General features: G+C 46.6%; 3 protein-coding genes across 3 annotated transcripts in view; all 3 read left to right on the top strand.

Moving 5' to 3' along the window:
• Positions 1–4,733, top strand: part of LOC121832922 (aminopeptidase NAALADL1-like) — a 40,977-nt gene extending 36,244 nt beyond the window's left edge. Inside the window, exons 14-15 of the mRNA XM_042288587.1 lie at positions 2,559–2,808; positions 4,648–4,733. Of these exons, the coding sequence (XP_042144521.1) occupies positions 2,559–2,808; positions 4,648–4,733 (336 nt within the window). The remainder of the gene's footprint in view (positions 1–2,558; positions 2,809–4,647) is intronic.
• On the top strand, positions 4,654–19,291 carry LOC8039265 (putative N-acetylated-alpha-linked acidic dipeptidase). Its single transcript, XM_040499229.2, has 3 exons — positions 4,654–4,729; positions 5,829–5,921; positions 18,769–19,291. The coding sequence occupies exons 2-3, from the start codon at positions 5,830–5,832 to the stop codon at positions 18,974–18,976; spliced, it is 300 nt and encodes a 99-aa protein (XP_040355163.2). The 5' UTR covers positions 4,654–4,729; position 5,829; the 3' UTR covers positions 18,977–19,291.
• Positions 19,292–22,867: 3,576 nt separating this feature from the next.
• On the top strand, positions 22,868–26,252 carry LOC120836712 (protein ALP1-like). The gene is made up of 3 exons (XM_040205743.3): positions 22,868–23,347; positions 23,426–23,633; positions 25,861–26,252. The coding sequence occupies exons 1-3, from the start codon at positions 22,880–22,882 to the stop codon at positions 26,250–26,252; spliced, it is 1,068 nt and encodes a 355-aa protein (XP_040061677.2). The 5' UTR covers positions 22,868–22,879.
• Positions 26,253–26,984: the final 732 nt, after the last annotated feature.

Here is a 26,984-nt window from a genome sequence, read left to right on the forward strand (position 1 = left end):
GCTTCAATTAACATAAACAAAAAAAAACATTTTTTTTTTCAGTAATTGACTTTTTTTTTGTGCACTGAAGCGCCCAAACGACCCGCAGGAATATTTCTTTTTTCTTTTTTTACTTCGTACTGCCTATTGGAAAGCTTGTTTTAGCTTTGAGGGTAAAGTTGACATATACATTAGGCGTAATTGCTTTCAAAATATATATACATATATTGAGAAACTAGAATACATTGTTCGCCAAGGTACATAATTAAAATATATAAATGAAAATCAGAATTCACCGTATTTCTTACATAACGAGAGGTATTATTGAAGAAAACCCATTTTCTGTGCAGAGGTTTGAGACATATCAAGTATAAAATATCACCAAAAAACTATTTGTATTTATCTGAAATGTGCTCAAGGTTTTGTTTTGGATCACATTAAAAAAAAAAAAAAAACGATATTATAGGCGCGAATACAAGTCTATCTGCGATGGCTCAATTTACTCAAATGTTTAGGCGGGCTACTGACGCACGCACCTTGATTAAGATCTACCGTTTTGACAGCAGCGGTAAGTCCGCTCAAACAGAACGTGTATGATCGGGAACCATGCACATGTTAGATTTCTGACACATTCCGACACGTGGCAGTGCCACACTGTGTAATAAAAGTTTGTATTTTAATTCAGCCCCGCTCAAAACACGCGCGAATAGTAGAGCGATGACAATTAACGTTAACGTCCCCGCTCCCGTTTTGTTTTTAGAGCGCAGCTCTTAGGCGCCCGTTTCCGGCTTGGGCGGCGTCGGCGTCGGTGCAACCGCGCGTTGCATTACGGGACGTTTCCCATAATGACGTCACACGTGACGCCACGTGCGACGTCACGAGGGTCACTCGTGACGTCACCGCGCGTTGCATCATGGGTAAATTTCCCCCTAAATTCAATGGAAAAATTTCCCCGCTAAATTTAGCGGAAACAATTTTTCCGCTAATTTTAGCGGGAAATTTAGCGAACATTTCCCGCTAAATGGAAGAGGAGCAGGAGAGGAGGGTACGGATGAGGAGGAGGGGCGTACCCTGCTCTTCGTTCCTTCCCCTCCTCCTCCTCAAGAGCTGCGCTCTAATTCGGCGTTTCAGGGAATTGTAAAAGTTTTTTTTCTTTTTTGACGGCTTGTTTTTTTGTTTGGTCCTGGCAGTGCAGGTCTCGTCGTCGACAGATTTCACATAAAGTCAAACAGCCACGGTGTGCTCACAGTAGCCAGTAAATCCAGCATTGGAAGATATTTTGCTGGAGTTGAGAACGCGTGTGCGACTCCACAGCTGTCCGTGAAAACACAATTTAAAAGCTTGGGGGACGCAATTAAGCCTCGCCTTTAATAGTGGAAAGCGATAGCGTTATCGGGTCCGGTTCGGAGAGCCTGCTCATAAACTTCTGCTCGTTGCTAAGCCGTGCAAGCATATGTGCGTGTGTGCCTGACCATTTCCTTCAAAGCACGAGAGTACATCGTGTGATTTGGCGGAAAATAAGTATTCAAAATAATAACACATATTTCAACGCTAACAAACACTATGAGCGTAACCAAAGAAGCGCACATTGTCCCGGAAAATGTCCCGAGGTTGTGGCATTTCTTGTCCTTATTTTGTCCCAATTTCAGGACACATTTTGTTACGAAAATTCCAGCTCTATACTCTGTTTCATACTTAGCGTGCAACGCTGTCAAAGCTACTGGTGCGAGCGCGTGGCTTCATCTATGGTTTTGTTTGCGCGAGAACACGTGCAAATGATCAACGAGATCAAGCCCCATGCTCGCGCCTGTAGCATTGGCAGCGTTACACACTAAGTATGAAACTGAGTATAGTCATGAGCATTATCCCAGTCTCTATTTGTTTTTGGGAAACAATATCTACGTCCAGTTCTTTTCTTCTTTTTTATTGAATAATTTAGCTTTCTTTTTAAGTCTCCTCTATGTTTATGTTTTATAAGATGGTAGATTCAGGGTCTCTTCGCCTGTTTATTATAAGCACACCAATCTTTACACTCCTCATCTCCGTTTGTGCGCACGGAAAAACTAGTCCCACCTCGTCGTCCTTAAATCAAAGACCGACGCGCACTTCGCGCTTTCGAGTATTCCCTACTCCCTCTTTTCCCACGTCATTTTATCTTTCAACACTGCCCCGGCACGGCTCTCCTCGCAGTTTCGGAGGGGAGGGCGCTCAGAGGATTGTCTTCCCTGCTGAAGACCGTGATTGTGGTTCGGACTTTAGGCTTTAGGACTTTAGGCATCCAACAGTCCAAGCTCATCTTGAATAATCAAAGCATTAGATGTTGGAGTTAACAAAGGGACATCTATACAACACGCCGATTGGACAGAAGTTCGTCAGTCCAGTCAACGCGTTGAAGGACGTTCCGCATCCGGTTCGATTCCGATTGTTAAGTTGGCGCTACTCGATTGTGATGGGGTTCACAGGAGGAAAAGGAGGGTTTTCGCAGACCTTGGTTAATGTAGGCGGTGTTGAACAGTGGTGTATCCGACGGTCTTTTCGAACCGCGGACGACCGCGCACTCCTCGCCGTCGTCCTCGCAGAAAAAGTACAGCGCGACGTATGCGTCGTACCACACGGCCTACGAGACTGTTGACCTGTACGAGAGGTTCATCGACAAGGACTACAGCGGGATGAAGAGGTGCGCCCAGACGCAGCTGGTGCTTACGTTGTACCTGTCCGAGGCCGAGCTGCTCCCGTACAACATGATGGACCTGGGAGACGCTCTGAGCACGGCATACGGCAAGCTGGAGCCAAAGTTCACGCCGTACAAGGACCACACAATAGACATCGGTGAGAAAATGCTCCTTCCCTTTCTTGTTGGTGGTCTCACGCACCACTGAATCGGGTTGGTGGCTCTTTCTGGGGCACCACGAGACATGTACAAGTTTCTCCAAAAACGTAGTTCAGCTACTGAGTATCGGTGTCAAAAGTAGTTTGAGTAGAGTAGACATCACTAAACTCCGAAGTAGTTGAGTCGATGACTGTTGTGAAAAAAAAAAAGCTAATTATTTGCATAGCTACTTTTTCTACGTTATAGCAAACAAGGACAGCAGTTTCATTCGTTAACAAAGATCTTTAACTTAATAAGAATCACCTTCTACGAAGTCTCTGCTTCTGCTTGCCTTTGCATTTTTTCATTTTTCTTTTTTTTAACTTATGCAGAAGTTTTTATTTTGAAGGCGAGCATTGCGGGTGCATACCTTGTCTACTTTGAGATTTTGCTCTTTAAGAGCTTGGTCTTGCAAACTTATTTTTATTTTTATTATTCCAAGCTTTGACGTTTTGTAAATCCTGATTTCTGCTAGGCAAGGTCAACCCGAAGTGACCATCTGGCTTTCCCGCGTGGCTTCCGACTTGTTTCCTTCGGTTTCCCTCCTCTTCCCGCCACCACCCAAATAAAAGTTTTTTTTGTTTTTTTTTTAGCTTTTTGTATCAGTCTTGGGTAGTAACGCTTTATTAGTAACGCGTTACTGTAACTTTGTTACTTTTTTGGTAACTTGTAACTGTAACGAGTTACTTTTTAAAAATGTAACTTGTAACTGTAGTTCTATTACTTTTTTCTAAGGTAACAATGAAAGTAACGACGTTAATTTTGTCGTTACTTTCCAGTGTTTTATGAATAATATATAACTGAACGGAGGTGCTATTTAGCCATTTCTTGCACACTCCAAATGGTCTATTCCGAAATTTCGAGTATCAAGTTGGCCTTGCACAAAGTTGTGAATACGTTCTTTCTCGCGAGTCACGACCCGAATATAGCCACGTGTAGATTTTATGAAAAAATATCTAGTTATCTTTACGTACGCGCTTGTACTTTTTGACTGAACACTTACATCTTTGTGTCTTGAAGCACTATCTATGTTGTGGTTTTTCTTTTTTCTGTGCAAACGCTTTTTAATTGGCTGAATCAACCGTGAAAGAACAATACACGTGGAGGGCACTGCGCATGTCTCGTATTTTTATTAGCGCTACTACTTCACACTGCGCATGTTTCGCATTTTGATTTGCGCCACTACTATGGCGTGGGAACTTTCAAACACTAACTTCGAGAAGCAACTGCTGCTAAGTTACAATATGAAGTAAAAAGCGTACATTTTTTAATTTTATGCAATAAAAGGTTTTGAGGGGCGCTTTCTAGTTTTTTTTTTTTAATTTTTGTGTGTTATAGAAAAGTAACTGAAAAGTAACGTAGTTACTTTTTAAAAGTAACTGTAACTGTAACGAGTTACTCTTCTGCTGCGGTAACTGTAACGGTAACTTTACGGCTTTTTTCTGACAGTAACTAACTGTAACAAATTATTTTTTGAAAAGTAACTTACCCAAGACTGATTCGTATTACCAGGTTACTTCTTGCTCTCTGGCAGATTGAGTAGACGTACTGGGATTTACGTAATGGCGGCTTTTTCTTTTTTTACCCGAGCATGGAGGAGACCATATACTTAATTTCGAGGTCTTGTGGAAAATAAAACGTAGCGCCGACTGTGGCCTCAGACGTTTTGTAACTAAGGTCGGCTGCTACACTGGACGTCTGCGCGAAATGCTTCCTCTAGGAGCCGCACCGTGGCGCCACTGTCTTGCCGCCGCAAGCTTCCAGTAGTATGAATGTTTCTTTCTTTTTCTTTTTTTCAGGTTGGCTTAAGAAGGAAATTACCTTGTTCAAAACGGCGGCTTCCGAGTGGCACAAGTGGCTTTCAAAACAAAAAACCTTCGAGTGAGTTTCCAGAATCATACACTTCAGAGGACAACACAAAAATTACAATATTGCAGTGGTTTGTTCACGTCGTGCTTAGGGTCACTGAGTGTCCGTAAGGTCCACGTTCTATAACCCGCCCGCGCTTCAACTTGTCACTCGAGCCGACTAAGCTTTTAAATTGATCTGTACCGATCACAGCATTTTTTTTAATACAGAAAAAAAATTAGAGAATATCTAGTAGCTATCAAAATATATATATATATATATATATATATATATATATATATATATATATATATATATATATATATATATATATATATATATATATATATATATATAGAGAGAGAGAGAGAGAGAGAGAGATAGAGAAAGAGAGAGAGAGAGATCTTTTTTTCAAAAGTTAGTGTTCCGTGGTACATGCTGCTCCAATCATCCCATTCCGCCATTATTTGGGCACCCAATGAGCCTGTATTGGACACGAAAGTTACGTCAGCGTTCGGCGAAGACTCGGATCCAATCACGCGTCGCGCCCGAACAGATGGCGACTGACAGTGTTTGCCGGCTGAACTTTTCGAAGGAGAGAATTACAACCAATCGGACGACGATTTACATGTTGGGTTTCGATGTTCTATATCACAATGATCCCGTTATTTATACTAACTGACTGCTAAAGACACGCAGGGTGCCAGGACAAGACACCGTGACTCCAGATCACGTTACTACGTCCGGCGACGTCATGTCATGTGACGTCAATCTTCCTACTTACCTTACTTACTTACCATCGAATTTGTTCTCCTCGGTATGCCTTGCCGAAAAGAACGAATTCGAAGATGCCAAATATTTGCTGCAAAGGGTACAGGCAAAAGAACATGGTAGGTTGCATGGCGGCTGGTAGGGTGCCCTATGACCGTGCAAGGCATGTATTCTTCTTCACATACCAAGACAACTGCTGAAAGTCATTGTAACAAATGTAAGCGATGGCGTTATAAAACTTTGAGAAAAAATGACGCGTGTAACATTTTGTTTATGTTTGCGCATTTTTCTCTGTGGTGAATAACTCGGAGAGTTCAGTACCCCCGTACAATGAAGTGACTGAGGTTTAATCCATGCGCAGTATGGGCACGCTGCGGATGGTCAACGACCGAATGATGCTGGTCGAGCGGGCCTTCATCAAGCCGGAGGGCTTGATGGGAAGACCCACAATCAGGTGAGTCAAACGTTTTAACGCGAAAGTGTTAAGGAGCTCGTGGTGCGCCGGCCTCGGTGACCTCCCAGAAAAGCCGGCGTGACGCCCGTGCCAGAAAAGCTGCCGTGACGGGAAAATCCTGATTGGTCGATAGGGTCATGACGTAACAGCCACATGACCTAGCCTTCTCCGCTTGAAGTAGCATACAGCTTTTGTAAAAATATGTTGATGATATCATTAACTAGGGTTTCGTATTTTTAAAGAATTCTGAGAAACTCAGCAAAACACTCGCCGCTAAAATTTTCGTCAATAGACCGATCTCACCAAGTGTTCGGTGAATATGTCACGCCGTCATAACTTTAGTTCTCAGTTGGCAGACGGCAGTCCATGGAAAAGCACGTGCCGTTTTGTGATATACACGAGCAGATCTCTTGCGAGGTTGTCGCACATGCAAAAATATTAAAGTTCCCTCGATCCCTCGATGCATTGCGGCAGCGGTGGCTATAGTCAAACTGGCTGTTGAGATCGGTGTATTTGAATTTATTCGAACAACTTCAAAATTTTGAAATCGCGGTGTAAAAAAAAAAAAGAAGTATTTGAAAATAAGATTTTTCTCAGAGCACGTGGACATTGCGCTAAAAAATACCACACCAGTTGTTGTTTTTTTTTGTTGTTTTTTAATCATTGCTAAAAGAGTGTGTACCGCTTAGCTCTACGACGTTGGGTCAGGACAACGGGTCATTCTGCTTCCGGGTCACGAAGAGTCACTGCTCGAAATTTCCCGGTTGAACCACAGTATTTTTGCTTCTTAGGTAAAAGAGGGGTTGTGCTGTTAGTACCGTGGAAGTTATGAACCTCTAGATTTTATTGGAGTAGGTGATGGGCAGGTGAAACTTCAACTCCCTTCGGGCCTTCCCCAGGTCTATGCAACCACGGGGTAGGGTGGAGGAATGGTACCGGAAGGAAAGAGGTATCCAAACTCCCACTGGTTTGCAAGTTTGGTCGAGGGCCGGTTAGTATTAAGAATATCAAGGGCACTATATACCAAATCAAAGCCGAAGAAATATCATTTGATACTGGACAGTTCTCATGAATCTAGAGCAGTATTTCTCAAAAATTAAAAATAAAGCGAAGCTAAACTCTGAAATACGCAAAAATAAAATCTGACAAAAAAAAATCCATAACCTGAAATGTTTTGTCAATAAATAAACTCCGAAAAGTAGCCTTCGAATTTCACAAGATATAAGCTCCGAAAACACGGTACCTATACATGGCCAAGAATCCGAGACATTCGGTTTAATTCCATTCCGTGACGACATGTGGCGCCTAAGCCCCGAGCGAAATCACTTTTCCAATTTCCAATGTGCCCTCTGTTTCCGCCTGCACCGCCAATCTTATCTTCGAATCCGGAGAGGAGACATCGTAATGCAGTAAGGGCATAGCACTGATAACACGTTCAAGACAGCTCCGAACCTCGGAACCTCTCAAGGTCACAGCTGGGCGCGCCTAGCGCAGACGTGCAATGTGTAATTGCTTCTCCCGCAGCCAATGTGCATTTTAAAGTGATAAGCTAACGCTCAAGATTATTGCTCCATCGCTAAAAGGCCAAATTTAAACCGAGCAAAGTTAAAGCTATACTTCGTCTCACCTTAGCATGGACTGGCCCCGGAGGCTGCTCCAGCGCGAGACGGTAGCCTTCATTGGCGTTCGCGCCACACGAGCCCTCGTGCAGCCGCCGAGGTGTCGTCGAAAGCAAATAGCTCGCGCTTTTAGCACGCGACCAACAATAGCCCATGCTAAGGTTAAACGAAGTATTGAAGCGCGAGCCGAATCCGCTGCGTTTTCCTGCCTCGCACCGGCGGTAGTGCATCGGGCATAAGGCAAAACGATGCTAAAAGTGCTCTGTTTCAGGCTGGGCTTTCTCTTATCACTGGAGCCTGTTAGAGAGGGTCTTCTGGCTTAGGGCGCCTTGGCTCAGGCTAAACTTTGTCTCACCTCAGCATGGACTATTGTTAGCCATGCATGCTAAAGGCGCGAGCCGTTTCCTTTGAATCACCCCTCGGTGGCTGAGCGAGCGCTCGGGCAGAGAGTACTCCAGTCGAGTTTATCAAGGCTAGCCGCTCGCGCTTGCACAACCTCTTCAGTAGTACTTCGCAGTCTCACGCTAACATGGACTAACCACGGAGGCTGCGCTGGCGTGAGATGGCAGCCCTGACTGCGTAGGTTTGCATCCTCGCAGCACGAGTGCTCGCGCAGCTGCCGAGGCGTCACCCAAAGCGATTACCCCGGGCTTTTATTGCGCGTGGTTGCTAAAAAGATACAATTATAGCTTTGGCCGTGATACGGTGGAATATGGACGTCAGCTATTTATTTGTCTGTTTGTAAACAAGCTCACTATGGTGGGTGACAGCTCAAGAGTGCAGTGGAACCTCCGCCTTCAGCGCGCGCTCCTTGCTTTCCGCCGCGCTTTGGCTGCGCGTGCACACTTGTGCTATCAAGGCCACAAAGCTCGTGCTGGAAGCGGAGCTTCCACTGCACTCTTGAGCTGTCACAGGCTATTGGCGACGTGCGCGACCGAAAACGTCGCTGTGGTCGGCCTTCCACGATTGGCCCAAAAGCTGACTATGACGTCGGAAAGGGTATACCATCGACGGAAATACGAGGAATGAAAGAACTTTAATTTCGACGGTGTTGGCAGTGTTGCTTCGAGAGCGCAATGATTTCAGGCTTCCATCATGCTATTTACAAACACCATCGAACTTGTTTTTCGCAAGGTAATGACGTCACAAGGGGGAACCATAGGAGGGCGCCACCAAAACATCTCGCCGCTAATGGAGTCCACTATTGGCGAACCCCTGCGCGCTTCCGGATTCGAACTTCTCTCCGTTTTGTTCCACGTAATTTTGCTTCCTGTACAGCTCGCAAGTACAAGGGTCGTTTGATAAGTTTGGTAAATTTATACGATGAACAATTCAATGGATGATGCCATGGCTGGCAAGTGTCATTCTTCAAAATAGCCCAGGCTAGCTTCCAGACAGGAGCGAAGCCCTGTTCATGTTTGACAGACGGCTGAAGCAAACACTGTAGCGCTTGCCACAACACTGAAAAAAAAACAAAAAACCAGCCCTGTGCAATGATCAAGCACGTTTGTTTTAAAAATGTTAACGTCCACGCATCACAACCGAGTTGCATTAAGTTCATGGGGACCCTTATTCAACGTTCAAGGCTGTTTAGCTCTGGGTTTATTGGATTAAACGTGGCAGAACGTTCCCTGAAGATGAAGCGCGCTCCGGACGCCGAGTTGAGTTCACCACGACGGATATTGTTGAATAAATTCATAGTATATTAATTGGAGGACAGTCGAGTGAATGTGCACAAGACTGCTGAGACCATAGGCATCTCAAAATAACGTGTGCATAAAACCCTCTACAAAAAGCTATGTGCGCGATGGGTACCAGCACCACCTCCAAGATAACAAGGCCATAATGCTGATAATTTTTGGCCACAAAAGAAGGCCGATCGCGGGCCGTGATTGGACGCGAGGGCTGCGTCAGCGTCTCGTGTCTAATCAGAGAGACGGACGCAGCGCTCGTATCCAATCACCGCCCGCGATCGGCCTTCTTCTGTGACGAAAAATTATCAGCACTACGGCCTTGTGATCTAGGAGGTGTTAGTACCAGACTGTTCATTCACCAAGACAACGCGCTCTTCCACGAAATGACCGTGACAATGACAAAATTGGAAGAATTGTACTTCGAGTTGATTCTTCCTCCACCCCATTCTTCTGATATGGCGTCGTGTGTTTTATCAGTGTTCGCGAACTTGAGAAATCTGACTCTGTCGGAAAAAGTTCTCATCAAATGAGAATGTCATTACTTTTGTCAGTTCATATTTTCTAGCCTTCAAGAAAACCTCATTTTCTGAGAGAAAGAAAATTTAGGAACTCGCTGGACCAAGTGGATAGTCCTCAATGGGGACTATGTTGAGAAACGACATCAATTTTTTCTTCTAACAAAGCGTTTAACCAGTTTTTTTACCAAACTCATCAAACGACCCTTGTATGCACGTTCATATAAAGGTATAACTCGGAACACAAAGCACGCTTTGCATTAGAGATGGACAAATAAGCGCTTTACCAGAAGTCTACTGGGGCACGAACCACCCTGGCGCCCTTGTAATATCAACTCACGCCGAGCGCGATGTGGTACAGATAGAGACGGTACCTACGAATGGTTGGACCACACCGAGAAGGTCAGCTGGAGAAGCTCCGTCTCCACCTCGCGCTTGTCATTCTTCGTAAGTTGAAGCGTTACCAAACTTAGAGAGCTCGAGCCGGAGTTGGAGCTTCCCCTGCTGACCATATATTGCAACAAACTGTATAATATGCAAGTTTTTGCAAGTCGTGTTTCCAGGTTCAGCAAAAACTCTGCAAGCAGCCTTGAAATTGTGGTAACCCACATGATTTTAAGCCCGTGTCGAAATTTGACTAAGTTGTCTGATAGTCACAGAAACATCTGTAAGCTCTGCAGTTGGTAATATTGTGCAAGGGAGAGAAAGAGAGATACTATATGGTGCAAATAAATAAATAATTATATGCTAGTTCGCCCATATATTTTATACCTTCAGCGATGGCGAGGGACCCGCAACATTTCCTGTTTGAGTCCTGGTTTTCTGAGAGTCCCTAACCGAGTGTGCTAGCGCCTGGTAGCTCGGGGCATGTGGAGAGCAGAAAGATCAGGCTACAAAAACCCGGAAATCCTGGGTTCGTCCCCACCAATCAGGATGAGCATCGTACCGGCACGTGTTTGGGTTGCACAGGCTGAATTTCTCAAGTACAGCGTGAGCCAGTACCACCACCTCTCAAACGGCACGCACATAAAAGTTTTATACCCTTATTTGTGTAAATGGCCTGTCCTATAGGGAGCACCCTTATTCGTGTAAGAAAACACCTTAGAAAAAGGGTGTAATGTCGCACACCCTCAAATAAGGGTGTTTGGACAAGTATGCGAGTAGCGAAAGCGGCCGATCAAATGCGCGGTTGCGGGCGTCAGTGACAGCATACGACGCATTAGCGTGTGGGCTTCATGTTCTTATCATACAAAAACGGACTGATGAAAAAAAAAAAAAAGCTTCCGTTAGGTGGAGTTGAACTGACAACCCCTCGATAACGGCTCAAGCGTTCATCCCACTACATCACCCTCAAGATGTAGATTTTGTGTTTTACTCTTGCTACTTAAGTCTTCCTAGCACATTTAGACTTCAAGTGTTTTTTTAATTTTCGTTAATTTAAAATTTTCACGATCATCCCTAGGACTACTCATACGCCCCTTTTGAAGTATACGCGATCGCGGCTCGATCACGTGCACTTTCCAACCCCTACATCCGGCTTTCGCGCGTGACGGCGCTTTTCTATTTGGCTGTATCGTCCTACACTCGAATTGACATTTCCACGTTTGGTCGCATCAACGTACCGAAATTGAATCGGTCGGACCACCCCGTGCAGTTCATTAGGACTTTCAAACTATACCTGATTGTGACGATCAGTCGAGATGCCTTTATCGCCATTGTTTGTCGTAACAAAGTTCGATTAACTGATGCCTTGGGTTAATCCGAAATTTCACCGACACACCCCTCTCACACCCTGTAGATATGGGTGTAAAGAGAAAGACGAACACTCTTTTAACACAAATTACGAACGATATGTACCTGTGAAAAGACGGTGAGAGTGCAGGCGAGCTGGTGGTAGCTAATCATGTCGTATTACACCTGAGACTGCGGTGGAAGAAATCGGAAGAACTTTCAGTAGAAGGAACAGACACAGAGAACGTCTCAAACTCAGCTCAAACTCAGCAGAGCTGAGTTTGAGACGTTCTCTGTGTCTGTTCCTTCTACTGAAAGTTCTTCCGATTTCTTCCACCGCAGTCTCAGGTGTAATACGACATGATATGTACATGTAGGGTGTGTGAACGGTGTAGGATGGGTGTGAATTGTCCGTACACCCTTGTTACACCCATCAATAATTGAAAATCGTGTAAAAATGGTGTAAGATGGGTGTGTTTTGTAACTCACACCATTCTTACACCCTGTTCACACAGTTATGGGTGTTAAAAGTTTTACTGTGCCGATCTAGCTCATGCGGAAACGCTCACGACGAATGTAGTTGCCTGGTTTAATCTTTTGGAAAGCTGCGAGGCCACATATTTGGTAAACAGGGCTCTTTTGAAGTATGTAGTTAAAAGAAACGCAATTGGCGACAGCGGGCGATGTTCTATGATTAAACAATTCTACAGGGTCTCCTGTTTTCCATCCACCTTGATATGGTGGGCTGTCTTGTGTGCACTTCTAGATAGTATTTTGAAGTTTATCTTTTACTTATTATTTTCCTTTTGGTTCAGCACTCTGCTTTCTCAAAGTTAAACAAGCTCGAACGGACTCTTGTGTCCATCAAACGCCATAAACAACGTGCTTTTCTGAGAGATTCTAGAAGCACCACGATTCTATGAGAGAGAAACAAACAAATGTTTATCGAGCGTTTAGCGAGCATGATTTCAGTTTGTTGTTGTGTGGCGATGTTGTGGACGCTGTAAATGAGAAATTTGCCAAGTGGAATATGACCGCTAGCCTGGGGTTTTTAACGTGCACCACGCAGTGGTAATAGACGGACGCGCCCCGGTACAATGTCCATCCACATCGGAACGGACAGGGGTGGGGATTGAACCCTTGAATCCATAGGCTCTGCGGTGCGACCATTCGATCCTTTATTTATGAAAACAAAGCAGGCAAGATGTTGGGCCGACTTGGTAGAACCAGGAAGACCAGAAAAGGAGGACAACACGGTGACACGGCGGTCCCAGACAGGGTGGTTCCCGAGAACAGCGCCTGCGCGCCTTCAGATCATTTTATGATTATGTCCACTTGTATCCTAAATACTTTAACATAAAATGTGCTGGACCCGAGCTTTTCTTGCAAACATTCGGTAAGGAAGGTATATACGTCATGCAGGAGTCCGAAAAAACAAAGAGTACTGGAGAAAGTGGCATGGTACAGGAACCGCAAAATCTCTTATTGGTCCATAACTGCTATCGTCATTTATGGCGCTAAAATGAATTCATTTGTCCTTCGAAAAGAAGGATCTTGCTACCATGGTGCAATCATCAGAAATATATATTTCCTTCTTTAAAATAGTAAAGATTTGCGAAATATTTTGGGCGTGAGATCTCTGCTGACCCAACCATGTTTTAACGCTAATGCCAGCCCTCGGTTATTAGAGAGATTTAGATGTAGATAACTCAAAATTGAGCGTGAATTTCAAAATGCTCTCCTGGAATCAATTAAAGCTAAGATTAATAAAGCGATCGCATTTGACCTCAAGCTCCTGTGGCGACAAGCTTTTCTTCCTGGGAGCTGAATGTCATGGCCTCGTTTTCAATGGGAGTCTATGGGATTCGGTTTGTTGATTCGGGAAGGAAATGTAATGGTCGTGAGGCACTGAAATTCTTCAAATAAGCGGGCTATTAGGTCAATATTATGGCTCCCCGAGTGCAATTAAATTTGTGGAGTTTTAACTGAATTACAAAAATGAAACTTTTTTGCCCATTGAGTTACGCTGGGGCGCTGACGTGACTGCCGAGAGATGGCGTAAGTTGCGAGCGGCGGCATGTCCCGGATTCTTGGGGTTGCATACAACTATGCGGAGCGCAAGCTCGTCTACTTCTATTGCAAAGGTTGTGGTGATGTAAGAAAGACGTCGAGCTCTGATCGGCTGTCATGGAGAGATAGTGGGTAAACCTCGAACCAAGCTGCCTCGAAGTCTACCCACTATCCTTCAAACAGAGCCAATCAGCTATCGGCGTTTTGACGACACCACAACATCTGCTAAAGAACCGGACGAACTTGCGCTTCGCATTGTGTTCTGCGTTTTCGGGTAAAGCGCGAGACACATGCGCGTAAAAATCCATCCGATCCGACGTCCGATCAGACAATACGACTGCCTGATCCGAAAAGTTTGGTCGCTTCAGACGTCGGATCGTTTCCCCGCTAAATTTAGCGGGGACATTTCTCCGCTAAAATTATCTAAAAAAATCTCCCGCTAGGTTTCCCCCTGAACTTTAGCGGGTAAACGTCTCATAACGCAACGCGCGGACGCAGACGCCGACGCCGCTCAACCAGAAAACGGGTGCCTAATGCGCGATCCAAACCAACGCGTTTTTGAGCGCGCGTAGGCCGTGAGCTTCCGGGAAAATGCGTATTTCGTAATGTCGCGCTGATTCCTTGCGCCTTCCGGGCGCGCATAAGAAAGTTGGATGATCCCAACTTTTTCTGAACGCGCACAAAAACGCGCTGGCGCTCCTCTCCCGGCCTATCGGCGGAGGGCACCAGTTCTGGCTCCGCGTTTCTTCGCCGTCTGGCGCAGATGCTCTCCTTTCGCCCGAAGGCGCACGTCCCAACCAACGCGCATTGTTGTGACTCAGAAAGCGCACTGGGCACAGCAAAAACTTCACGAAACGCGGAATTTCCGGGAAACTCACGACCCACGCGCGCACAAAAGGCCTCATACACACAGCCGTTTTTTGCCCGTCCCGGCGAGAGCGCTGAGCGGAGTTCCCGCCGGGGAAGAGAGTTTTCGGACCGGGTTGGAAATCAAATCAAGCCGCCGGACCCGAAGTGCGCCGAAAGACGATGTTCTACGTTTCCGGGGCTGACGGGCGACGGGGCGCGCCGGAGTCCCGCTCAAACGGGGCAAGACCAATCCAAAAATAGGAAGCGTTCGCACACTCTGGCGGATTCTCAAAAGTTGGGTGACCATGGGCAGGGCCGTGGGAGGGGGAATTGACCGTACTGTGCCCTAACGTCCTAATGACGAAGCCAACAAAGCTCTTTTCGGGAAGGAGCGAGACGACGGGCGCATTGTGTGATGTTTACGGCTCTTGAACGACGGGCATACAGAGATTTGGATTTAACACTGAGCTGCTGCTCGAAATGGTGAGACCGCGTCGGTTCCTTTGCGATAGACGTAAATGTGATTTTAAGGAAGAACAGTCAAAGAAAGAAAACACGGTGGTCGATCATTGGGGAGAAAATGTAGCGTAAGGAGTGATGGATGTGAAATGTGGTCGCAGTGGGTCTTGTCGTGTTTGTTTCAAAACGTAGAGGCAGAGCCGTTTATACTGAGAGAGTTCGGCCTTCTTAAGGAGATTTTGACAGTCTGACAACCACAGCAGCGTAGTCTGACAACCGGGGGATGACTACTTCCGTCCGCCATATTGTGGCTCTGACTCATAGGAACTCTACGCGATTTCTCAGGAATGAACAAGACAAAGAAGTAACGCCATATTGTGTTATCGCGAAATCCGCTTGTTCTAGCGGCCAACAAGCTCCGCCCATCGGCCAAACTCTCTCAGTATAAACGGCTCTGCGTAGAGGCAAATAAAATGTTTTCAAACATGCAAGATGGCTATCGCCGTCCCAAACGCAAGCTACAGGGAACGAAACAGTTGTGGCGGTGCCCATCGACGCCGATCGTCCGTCGCACTTGGTGATCGACCCCGCTACCAAGAAATAACTTTGTTAGTCACAAAGAGGGGGTTACAAGATTGGGGTTAGACATCAAGGGTACTGTGAAATTGCGGACGAAATTAATAGGTTGTACCGGTAAAGGGCCACCCACACTAGCGAGAAAACGCGCGTGGCACGCCGATCGCGGCAAGTAACAAAATGTCGCCGAAGCACAGTCAGCGCCACGAGCGCGTGCAGAGACACGCCCTTTATCTTGCCGCTTAACCGATTTATCGGCGCGCCGGGCGCGTTTTCTCGCTAGTGTGGGTGGCCCTTAAAGGGCCGCCCACACTAGCGAGAAAACGCGCGTGGCACGCCGATCGCGGCAAGTAACAAAATGTCGCCGAAGCACAGTCGGCGCCACGAGCGCGTGCAGAGACGCGCCCTTTATCTTGCCGCTTAACCGATTTATCGGCGCGCCGGGCGCGTTTTCTCGCTAGTGTGGGTGGCCCTTTACACAGTCTTGAAGGACACGAAAGTTACACGCAGAATTTGAATGGTGCAGAAAGGTTTCTAGACTTAGTGGCGCAAGCTACCGCCCAATATGGAGGGCACAGCCGCCAGCACACGTCCATTAACGTAGCCACCGCAGTCAGCTCTGTCGCCGCTGGCTCGAACACTCCACCGTCCCCGCACCGTCCCGATTTCGGTTCGGCGCTTACGGCACTTGCGCCGGGACGGGGCGAGAAGCCGGCTGTGTGAATGTGGTCTAAGAGCTGCGCTCCAAAATGAAAGGCGTTTACAAATCACTGTACTGCGAAACTAGAACGCAGCTCTTGAGGAGTAGGAGGGGAGGGTACGGAAAGGGGGTTAGGCCCTTCCCCTCCTCCTCTCCTTCCCCTCCCCTTCTACTCTTCCTCTTCCTCTCCTTGTCCCCGCTTCCTTCTTTTCCCTCCTCCTTCTTCCCTCCCCCTCTCCTCCTTCCCTCCTCTTCCTCTTTTCCTGCTCCTCTCCTCATGCAGCTGAACTACTTCATGGTTGACGTTACACGAAGTCGCGACATCATTTTCTCCGCTAAATTTAATAGGGGGGGGGGGGGGGAATTGAATTTGTGTTGAGGTCCCGTGACGTCGATTTCCCCGATAAACTTAGGGGGCAAACTTAACCCGCTAAATTCAGCGGAGAAATTTTCCCGCTGAAGTTAGCGGGGAAATTTTCCCACATTATTGTATCGGAAAAATTTGTCCACTAAAGTTAGTTGGAAAAATTTTCCGCTAAATTCAGCGGAAAAAGTATCCGGATAAGTTTAGCGAGGAAACGTCCCATAATGCAACGCGCGCGGTTACGCCGACGCCGACGGCGACGCCGACGCAGCTCACTTTGGAAACTGGAACCGACGAGCTGCGTTCTAATATAAATATTGTCCGGGCAAAATTTTACAACAAATTCATAGAAACAATAACCGGTATCCTAAGATATTTCTGCTGCTGTATTTGACATTGGCGCCCTTGCGATTGGTATTACTACTAACAGTCCAACGACATGTCTTGCAAACAAGTGTTACCTTAATAAACCTGGGTACTTAGAAATAGCGAAACTCCTGGACTTTGTCGTTGGGAGGTTTAAAAGCCTCCGTTGCCCTTTACCTACCATGAAATCCACAGGTTCACATCTTTCACGGTTATAAAAAAAAAAAAAAAGCCCTTCTTCCTTTTAAGAAGCCAAAATGGATGGTGAAAATAGGAAGCCGGAGCACTGTTTTTTTAGTTGTCCCAAAAGCGCTGAACGAACCCTGACGACATAAACGGGAAACTCCCCCACGTCAAAGAGCCCGATCAAAAGAAATGTTCAAAAACTGAAGTGGACTCTCCTCAGGATCACCAACCTTGCGCTCTTATAAACTTAATTCGTAAAATACCGTTTTTCTTGTTGTTTATTGCATTTTATTTTGTTTTCATAATCTCAAAATTCGTAGTTTTTCGAATAAATCCCAATTGACAAAGATTTTACCGGCAAGCGTTTTTCTCAGTTTTTTGTTTTTCCAAGTTTATTCAAACACGGGACTTCACTTATGATATAGGTCTGTTTCTGTAGATATCTTGTAAACTTCCAAAACATAGTTGCTGTTTTTTTTTGTTTTTTTTTTCTTTTTTGCTTACCCGTTGGACGTGTGATCAAGCTACATCTCGAGGTTCGCATTTCCTGCGCTATGTGACAAAGGCGAAAATGGGGTTGCAAGCCGTCAGATACAACGAACTCTGCAGTATCAACGGGTACTCATAGATGTTCATGTTAAATGGGATCAACTCAAGCTCTTTTATCCAACTGACCACATAAAAGCATAGAAACCAACACGACTAGCAGTGATCTTGTTCGCAATACCTAGTTTATCTAAAAAGTAACACTTTGTTTCCAAGAGATCGTTGAATTACTTCCGCTGATAAACTAACCTATATTCAAATCCTAAACATTTCGTCAGGAAGTAAATGCAAGAAGCTGTCTGTTTATCTGGCAGGCGGCTGGCACATTGGGGAGTCCGGATATTTTCCGCCAATCTGCACATAACAAAGGCGCGCCAACCATCGTGTACGTACTAGGATGTAAGATCGCACGCTAGACTGTGATCTTGTAAACATTAGGATGGCGTACAGACCACGCCAGAAACGGGCTTCTGACCGTTCGTGCTTATGGCATATGCTTTGCCCGTTTTCCCAAGCGACAAACGTAGGCACGCAGAATTGTGAATTTCGCAACACGCGGGGCTTTGATTTCATAAATACTGAAACGGTGTCTGTACAAAAAAAGCGTATCTTCGCGCGTAAAAGGGAGAGCCGGCATTGAAGAGCAGGAGCAGAGGCACGGTGAAGAAGAGTAATCATGTGCGCGAGGAAGCTCCGCCTCCGCAACAGTTTCCTCATCGCTCGGGGGCAGACATCCCGGTTTCTCGGCCGTGGGTCTTTGTTCCTTGGAACACGTCTGGTCGTAGTCGGTGGACGAAAACAACGCGCCCATCGAGGATTTTCCTCTCCCCTTTTTCAAAGGCTAAGCCCTATCTCCGTAAAGAGCCGATAACTTTCCGAGAAAGGTAGAAAAGGGTGAGACAGTCCTTGCACAGCTAGCAGACGACGCCGGCGTTCGGCGTTCAAACGGGCCGCCATCGCTTCCTCCGCGGGAGGAGCAGACAATTATTTTGCTGGCTCTGATCGGAGATGTACAGCGGGTAGATATATAAGTGCTCTAACCTTTGCATTAACTACTATTCTTCCAGTCGAGCTCGGCGTTCTGACGTCACCGCATTCTCTGCGCTCGAAGAGAACGAACTCGCTCGCCGCATAAAAACGAAAGCGAAATCCCTTCCATCCCTTCTGCACAGGCATCTGGCTTTTGCGCCCCAGCTGGCCAACGCGTACGCCGGCGCTGGCTTTCCCACCGTCCACGACCAGCTCTACTACCTGGCCCGGATGAAGCCCAACACGCCGGAAGTAAAACAGGCCTGGGACGACATCCGGAGGAACGTTAACGACGCGGCCCTCGCCATACGAGCCGCAAGGCTTCTTCTCGACCCTCACATGATCATCTGATGACCTCCGCCGCCATCCCAGAAGTGTCGAGGGAATAAGTTGAACACACGAGCAGAAAGTGGGCGATCTCGCCGACTTTCTCGACGAGTGTTCAACTTAGAACCCCAGTACTTCTTCCACAAGGTGGCCCTTCCTGGGCTTGGCGGCAACTCCCGTCCCCATCTCTGGACGTGCCCCTGTATCAAGACGGCACGTCTGAAGATATATCCATTGCTAGGTCCTGTTATCATCGTCTGCAGATTACTTTACCCCTCACACCTCCCACTTCATTGCTTGGCAGCATCTTACCCCCGTCAAGTGCTTAACCTTTGAAGACAAAAAATATGATCATCTCTGATATCTGCATCCGAGTTCAGCATGCCTCTCTTGTAGTGTTTACTTGTGTTCATGACTGCTGGGGGTCTGTGACGGGGCTTTCTGCCAATGCTCGTAGTCAGAACGCCTTCCTTTTAATACGTGTATCATTAGGAGCACGAATTATGTAGTCATTGATGGTCGTCTTGGTATTGTACCATACACCTTTGACGAAACGTTTGTATGAGCGTAGCAATTTTTCCCAGGGGGGCGTCATTAGATAGCTGTCGTTTCGGACCACGATGGTTTCTTTTATGAGATGTTTTTGATGACGTACTGGTTAATAAATGCCATTCTCTTTCATTTTATTTTAACGACGCCCTTCACGATTACCTCGTTTTGGTTGTCGACGCACCGAAGAAGTACTGCTTTGATCATTCTTGATATAAATATTTTTCCAGCTTCAAGGAAAAGAATACCAACACTTAATTATTTTGCACTTTTAATAATTTTAATTATTTTGTAGAATATGCTTCTTCTAAGTCTTTTTTAGATTGGTAATATCTTGTGTTCCTATACTCTGTTTCATACTTAGTGTGCAACGCTGTCAAAGCTACTTGCACGAGCACGAAACTTGATCTCGTTGATAATTTGCACGCGCTTCCACGCAAACAAAACCACAGATGAAGCCACGCGCTCGCGCCAGTAGCTTTGACAGCGTTGCACGCTAAGTATGAAACAGACTATCGATGCTATTTTGTCGGATTATGTTGCTTGGATGGTTGCATTTCTGTCTATAAAGCTCTGATTTCACAGAGGGAATTGGTTTTCAACGTCTTAATCTTAGTCTTCCTAACGTGTCAATTCTGTTAGACATTGTTCTCTTTTTAAACGTATGTATAAATAAAATCCCATATATAACAAACACAAAATTATCAAAAAATACAATGCTTTCGCGATGAAGTGTTATTTAAACAATGGGCGTAGAACGTTATTATGAAAGAATGAACACTTTATAAAAAAAAAAATTAAACACCTTTATGTCCTAATGGGGCCATATTTACACGACATCCACGTAAGACTTAACATTTACTCTGGCAGAATAACGACCACGAAAATGGTAATTTTTAGTCAGCAGCTTAGCCCAGCTAAACTTGTGGAACAAAACATTATCTGCTTTCTGACGTAGCGGGAGGAGTGACCGAAAGAACGCCGCAAAGTTCCCTCCTCCCTGCGCGCGCTCAACTTCGCAACTTTTGACCTTGGAAAGACGAAAAATCCCCCGCAATGGCCCTAGGCGGTCCACGAGAGCACGAGACAGCGCGGGGAGGAGAGCGTTCACGCCGCTCGCTGTGCGTTGTCTTTGGGCTCTGTAGCGCCGTTGCGCCAAAATTATGCTGCCTGGAGCGCGTCTCCGACTGGTATGTTTAGCGTCCTAACCCGCCCATACATCAAAAATGGTCCCGAATTGGCAACAAATGACGTCACAGAAGCCGGAGTGTCACGCTGTAGCCTGTCGCGATCCTGGCGGTTGGTCGTAGAAATGCTGGCGAAAAGAACGAGCGAACTGAAGTGTCACTGTCGTCACGGCGTCCCAGGCGTCCCAACTTCCGGCTGCTCCAGCTTCCGTGGCCTGTCACAGTGGAGAGCGACCAGACGCTGAACAGGCGTCTGCTACATCCACCACAGCTGCGGGGACACCGCCAGGGTCGCGACCGGCGACAACATGACACTTCTATGACGTCATAAGGCGGAAATCGAGGGACCTCTTTTTTGGTCACATAAAAAAAAAAAAAAAACAGTCGGAGACGCGTTTTAATTACGATGGCCAAAATGCAATCCCATCATGCCTCACTCAGACGAGGAGCAAGAGCAGACGACGGGAGCTCGTCTGCTACGATGAAGCATTCGCACAGAGGAACCGAAAAAAAAAGGTAGATTTTCAGCTCTAAATCGCGTCCCGAAGGTTACAAACTGAAACGCGAGCTTGAATTGTAAGCGTCTGATATTTCACGAAGGGAGGAATCGACGACCCGTATTTTATTTGCAAAATTTGGAGTCGCTATGTTGCCGTACAGACGCTGACACCTACCAGTGTGCAATGAAAGGCTCAGGACAAACACAGAGGCCGCGAGATCTCACATCATTCGTGTGCGAGTGAAAAGTGTAACATTTGTTGACAAAGCTCCCACAGCAAAAACCTGTGACGCATTCACTCAGCGTCCGGGAAAGCTGAGCATGGAGACGTTGCCCGAGGCTTGAGCAAAATCATATTTGAACGTCAGCTATCCTGCCCCGTCGATTCTTGTTTGAGAAAGCTCTCGTTCTCAACGCCCTCACCAGGGAAATAAAACGTCTCATGAAACGTATTGCTAGATGTTCCAACGAACTAGATTTAAGCCGTATCCTTTCAGTGGGTCACTCATAAATACCATGCTTAAAACGAAGCAAGCGCTTGCGCGTACAGTGCCATCAGTTTTTTCTAGAGTATGCTGTTTTGTAGTCAGCTGGTTTCGGAAACCTAAGCCGTCTGTAAATATCTCTGATAGCCAAGTTGATTAATTGGAAGTCATTGCAAATATAAGTTACACGTTGCAGCAACCAACGTGTATAGATAAACGATGCCAGCGACTGCACTCTCGCATTCCCATCCATCACGTCGAACAAAAAGGCGCTAGTTTCGGTTTGAGGTCGGTACTTTCCTACCACCTCTGCACTCGGTGCATTTGGCAAGTTCTTTCGGGGCCGGCTCTCCGTGCAGCACTCCGCGAGTGCAATGCATTAGAACTCTCACAGTGCAAGACTGGATCGCGGATCGTGAGTCCGTCGCTGGCATCACCGGCGGCCATTGCTTGACAATAGGCAATACACGCAAGTCTAAGGGAGAAACACGAAAAAGTAGGAAGCTTGTGCGCGGTGCTTGGGGGCGAGCATTTTATGACGTGGTGCGATCATTATATCAGGAATAATGTGGCGATGCAGGCGAGTTGGTTATGCATGTTGAAAGTAGTGAAAGCGCACAATAAAGACGAATACGAAGACCGAGAGGCAAACAGGATGAGCGCTGATCCTGTTTGCCTCTCGGTCTTCGTATTCGTCTTTATTAGAGAGTTTTAGTAGATCGTTCCGATACCCCCGATAGCCCCGATACCGATACTAGAGAGTTTTAGTAGATCGTTCCTATAACGATACCCTATAACGATACGATAACCATACGATACCGATACACAGAACAGGAATGAGCGTTTAGTAGACCGTTTTGAAGACGATACGACGATACATCCGATACGGTCACTTAAGGCGCTGGGGCAGTCCCTAGTGGAAACGATTTGCAATTTCCAAAACGAAAAATAACGAAATAAAAGAAAGATGTTTCACTGAAGGAAAAATAACAGTTCTTACCTTTAATAGAATTAAAAAAAAACATCAATTAAGTTTTATAAGTTGCAGAAATTAGAGAAATGCAGCAGCAAGCTACATCTAGCCAACTAAAGACAAGCCAATTTAGCCCCCCCCCCCCCCCCCCCCCCCCGTGGCTTGTCACGGGAAGCCATAGAAAGCACGGGTGGCACGGGCGTGAGCGAGTCGAGCGAGTGACCAACCTGAGCCATGGCGACGTGTGTTTTCGAGGATCCCTTGGCCTTAGCTGTTTTGAGGTGGGACGAAATTGAAGAACTCTCCTTTCTGGATATGGAGTACCCCGTTCCGCGGAGGTTTAGGTCCGGGCGAGGCTACTTGGATGTGCTCAACATAGATAGTGAAGCTTTCCGCCATCAGTTTCGTTTTGAGCAGATGGACTTAATGGAGCTGTGTAGCGCGCTGCGAGTCCCTCATACAATTAGGACGGCCCAGAACGTCGCCATCCCCGGGCAGGAAGCTCTGTGCATTCTTCTGCGGAGACCCTCCTACCCCAACCGCCTCTGCGACCTGGAAGGCATGTTTGGCCGCCACTCTTCGACACTTTCGAGTGCGACGACCGTGGTGCTAAACCATTTGACGTCCACGTTCGGGCAGCTGACCGCGGATCTGTCAGCTCACATGTGGTTGAACCGTGCAAGCTTGGACGAGTTCTCCGAGGTAAGCATATTGTAAAGTTAAATTAAAAACACAAAAAAAGAAAAAAATGCAAGTGCGTTGTTGATTTTGCTTTTGCAGGCGGTCCGCGCGAAGGGGGCACCTCTTCAGAATTGCTGGGGTTTCGTTGATGGAACGGCCCGCCCCATCTGCCGACCCACGGAGGACCAGCGGCTTTATTTCTCTGGCCACAAGCGTGTGCACGCCATCAAGTATCAGGGCATCATGTGTGCCAACGGCATCATCGTGGAGATGAATGGCCCTTACCCGGGACACCGACACGACGCCGGTAAGTCAATAGCAAAAACTCGGAAATCGTAACCTACAGGTTCTTGGAAGAAGCGCTCATAAATAGAGGAACAGCCTCTATCACAGCCAAAATAAGTTGAAACGCCACAGGCAAGACCCGTGCTGCTATCAAGGCAGCCTGTGGAATTGTTATGCAAACTGTGATGGGCGCCGTGGCCAACACAGAGTTCCGTCTACACTGGCGGCTCACCTCCATATTTCCGTGTCGTCTGCTATTGAGCAAATGGTTGCGACATTTCTTCCTTTCGCCAAACCTCAAAACCCACGCACGATGCAGAATAAATCTTTGTTGCAGACCTTGTCGAAAGACTGTGCTTATGATAACACAATAATTGGTAAACGATTTAGTGCCCGAAACACATAGATCGCACCTAGAGGAATGTGGTTCGACCTCAGGGTACACCACGTAAAGGGCGTTTTCGTGTTTCAAGGGACAGGGACCGCCAGCTTGCCAGAGCTGCATCGGTGAATAGACCTTTTTCAAAGTACGATGCCGCTGTCCACAGCACCGGGGAGGCGACAGCAAAGTAAGGCGAGCAACTGTGCTATACCTCTTGCTCTCTTCAGTGTCAGGGGGGGCAGGCAATGAGGGATTTTTGCAAAAAGCCTATTCTTTCCAATTGGAGTGGGAGCTTCAAGATGACCCGACCATCGAGGCATCCACTTGAACGGAACTGCTGTTTCATAGGCAGAGAACACAGAAATTCAGGGTGGCACAACGAGCGCAGAAAGGGGCATGTCTTGGCCTCATCGTGCATCACAGTTTGCAGAACAGTGCGGCAGGCGGCTTGGAAAGTACTGCCTGCCTCACATCCTGGCTTTTCAGCTCATCTTGGCCGCAATAGTAGAGAAGAAATACTATTTCATGCTTAAATGCTGAAAGTCAAGCTGGTGTTCTTCGGACAGGGAGTTAAACTCTTAAACTGGGGTGGAAAAATAATGTGACAGTACGAAGGGAGGCAAACACTTGTCCCATTGCTTTTTTGTTAAAGGGCGTTGTTGTATAAGCTTGGGACTGTGGAATAAAAGAAGACAAAGCTGAGAATAGATCAGGAATGGCAGTCCTTTACTCCTATCCTAACATGTCAGTTATGACTACTGCAGTAGACCTATTGCCACTGAATGCAGCACTTACCCTTGCGTGGTTACTTGTTTCATTAGGCTGCTTGCCAGAGTTGCGGATAGTTTTCCAGCGTGTTCGATCGTGCAGACGAGAGCCTGCATGCGAGCTGCCAGCTTGGCAGCTCACAAGATCATCGGGCATTCCAGTAAACCAATGTTTCAGTAACCATTAGCCCAGTTATTGAACACATGATGGCAGCAGTCACAGTCGCTGACGCAGTGCAAGACACTGGCCGAACAAGGGCAGCAAGCTAAAACGATGTCAAACTGGTAACCTGAGACTGTGCCTAACTGCCGTGGTGGGAATGATTTGTCCACAGAAGTAAAAGTTGAGGGCTTTATGTGCCAAAGTAACGACGGGCGACTGGCACGCACCAGTGGAGGATTAATTTATACCTCCTGGGTATCTCGATGTGCAACAAAAAGCTCGGTTACGACGGCACCTTCTCTGTAATAAGCCTCCATCAGAGTGCTAGCCGCCTCGGTGGCTCCGAGGCGAGAGCGCTGTCCTACGTATCCCCATGTCGCGGGTTCGAATCCCGGCCGAGGTGCCCGCAATCTGACGGAGGCTTATTGCAGAGGAGGCGCCGTGTAACCGAGCTTTCGGTTGCACGTCAAAAGATCCCCAGGTGGTCCAAATAAATCCTTAGTCCTCCGCTGGGGCGTGCCAGATACCCGTCGTTGGTTTGGCACGTAAAACCCCCAAATTTGACTGTTCCATCAGAGTGCTGGCACCTCGGCGGGGATTCGAACCCGCCACCTGGGGATCCGTAGGCCGACGCTTTGCCTCGACCGAGGCGGCTGATGCGTCCACAGCTCTGATGTAAATCCCTTCGCGTTTGAAATGCCAACAAATTTGGATGTTTTCAAACTGGAACATTAAACAAGGTGGCTGTGGCAGTGGCAACAGTACCCTCTGACCTCTAAATTGGCAAAGCCAAACAAGGTCACACAAATCAATGTTTTGCTCTATGCAGTGAGGCAAGGGCGTGTCGATCTTTGTGGCTTATCGACGTGCAGGTGGTGATTGTCACTATATGCTACTCAGTGTTTTATCGTTGTGTCTCGTCTGACTCCTTTTTCAGGTATCCTGCGGCTGAGCGGCCTTTATGAAAGGCTTGAGGACCTCGTGCAGGGCAGCGTATACACGATCTACGGTGACCCTGCCTATCCTTTGCGGCCTTTGTTGCAGAAACCATTCATGGGTGCTAGCTTGACTGCCGCAGAGCAGAACTTTAACAAAAAAATGAGCAGCGTGAGGCAAGCAGTAGAATGGGGCTTTGGGAAAGTGTCAACTCTCTTCGCTTTTGTAGATTTAAAAAAAAATCAGAAGCACAGGCAGCAGCGCGTGAGCGATATGTATCAGGCTGCAACACTGTTAACAAACTGCCACACGTGCCTGTATGGCAGCCAAACCTCCACGTTTTTTCAGCTGTCTCCGCCGACGCTGGATGAATATCTTTCACCTCGTTATTGACTTCGTATAATTTGAATTCTTTTTGTGCAATCTTTTTTTTGTCCGAGTGCCTATAGTCTGTTGCATGTTGCAACTCGAGAGGGTAGGGCGAGGGAAAGGGAGGCCAGGGAGGAGGAAGTAGACGGAACCCTGGAGAGGAGTGGGGGAAACCTCGTCCTCTAGCGTTTCATCTGCTTCCTCTCCTTTGTCTTTCTTTTTCTCGCCCTACCTTCTTAGTTGCAACAGACCATAGCATCTTTTATGACTATTTATTCCACGGGGTGACTTTTGTGCAATTGTCTGGTTGCTTACCTGCTGCATTTCTTTTATCTGCCTCTTGTGTTCTTTTCAAAGCAGCAACCGTGTTCCCATATTGTTTTAGTTTTGTGAACGATACAGGTTTATATGTTAAGTATATGCTATTTCTGTTATTCGTCAAGCGCCTTCGGCTTGACATAAAGTTTATCAGCGTGGTAATTTTCAAGTGTCTCATGTTATTGCTTTGCCAGTCATTGCCAACATAGCATTTGCTGTCTGTTCAATATTACACTCAAAATATGTCTTTGTATAGTAAATCGAACGGGCCTACCCCTGCCGTTTTTTTTTCAACTACATTGTTTAATGAAATGAAAGATTTATTGCATTATGTATTATGATGTCATACCACTTGCTCACACTTAACTTTACTTGTTAATTTGACCATTCACTACTTTAAGGTAATGTTCTTGCAGTTGGAGACGAAGCCTCCTCTCC

Source organism: Ixodes scapularis, unplaced genomic scaffold, assembly GCF_016920785.2.
Source record: "Ixodes scapularis isolate PalLabHiFi unplaced genomic scaffold, ASM1692078v2 PGA_scaffold10__122_contigs__length_95168666, whole genome shotgun sequence".
Taxonomy (NCBI): Eukaryota; Metazoa; Arthropoda; class Arachnida; order Ixodida; family Ixodidae; genus Ixodes; species Ixodes scapularis.

What these genes read in the sequence shown, in the direction of transcription:
- LOC8039265 (XM_040499229.2), top strand. Translation starts at nt 5,830, where the DNA reads ATGGGCACGCTGCGGATGGTCAACGACCGAATGATGCTGGTCGAGCGG. An exon ending in ATGGGAAGACCCACAATCAG is followed by an intron (nt 5,922 to 18,768) that starts GTGAGTCAAACG and finishes CCTTCTGCACAG; the next exon opens with GCATCTGGCTTTTGCGCCCC.
- LOC120836712 (XM_040205743.3), top strand. Translation starts at nt 22,880, where the DNA reads ATGGCGACGTGTGTTTTCGAGGATCCCTTGGCCTTAGCTGTTTTGAGG. An exon ending in GCTTGGACGAGTTCTCCGAG is followed by an intron (nt 23,348 to 23,425) that starts GTAAGCATATTG and finishes TTGCTTTTGCAG; the next exon opens with GCGGTCCGCGCGAAGGGGGC. An exon ending in GGGACACCGACACGACGCCG is followed by an intron (nt 23,634 to 25,860) that starts GTAAGTCAATAG and finishes CTCCTTTTTCAG; the next exon opens with GTATCCTGCGGCTGAGCGGC.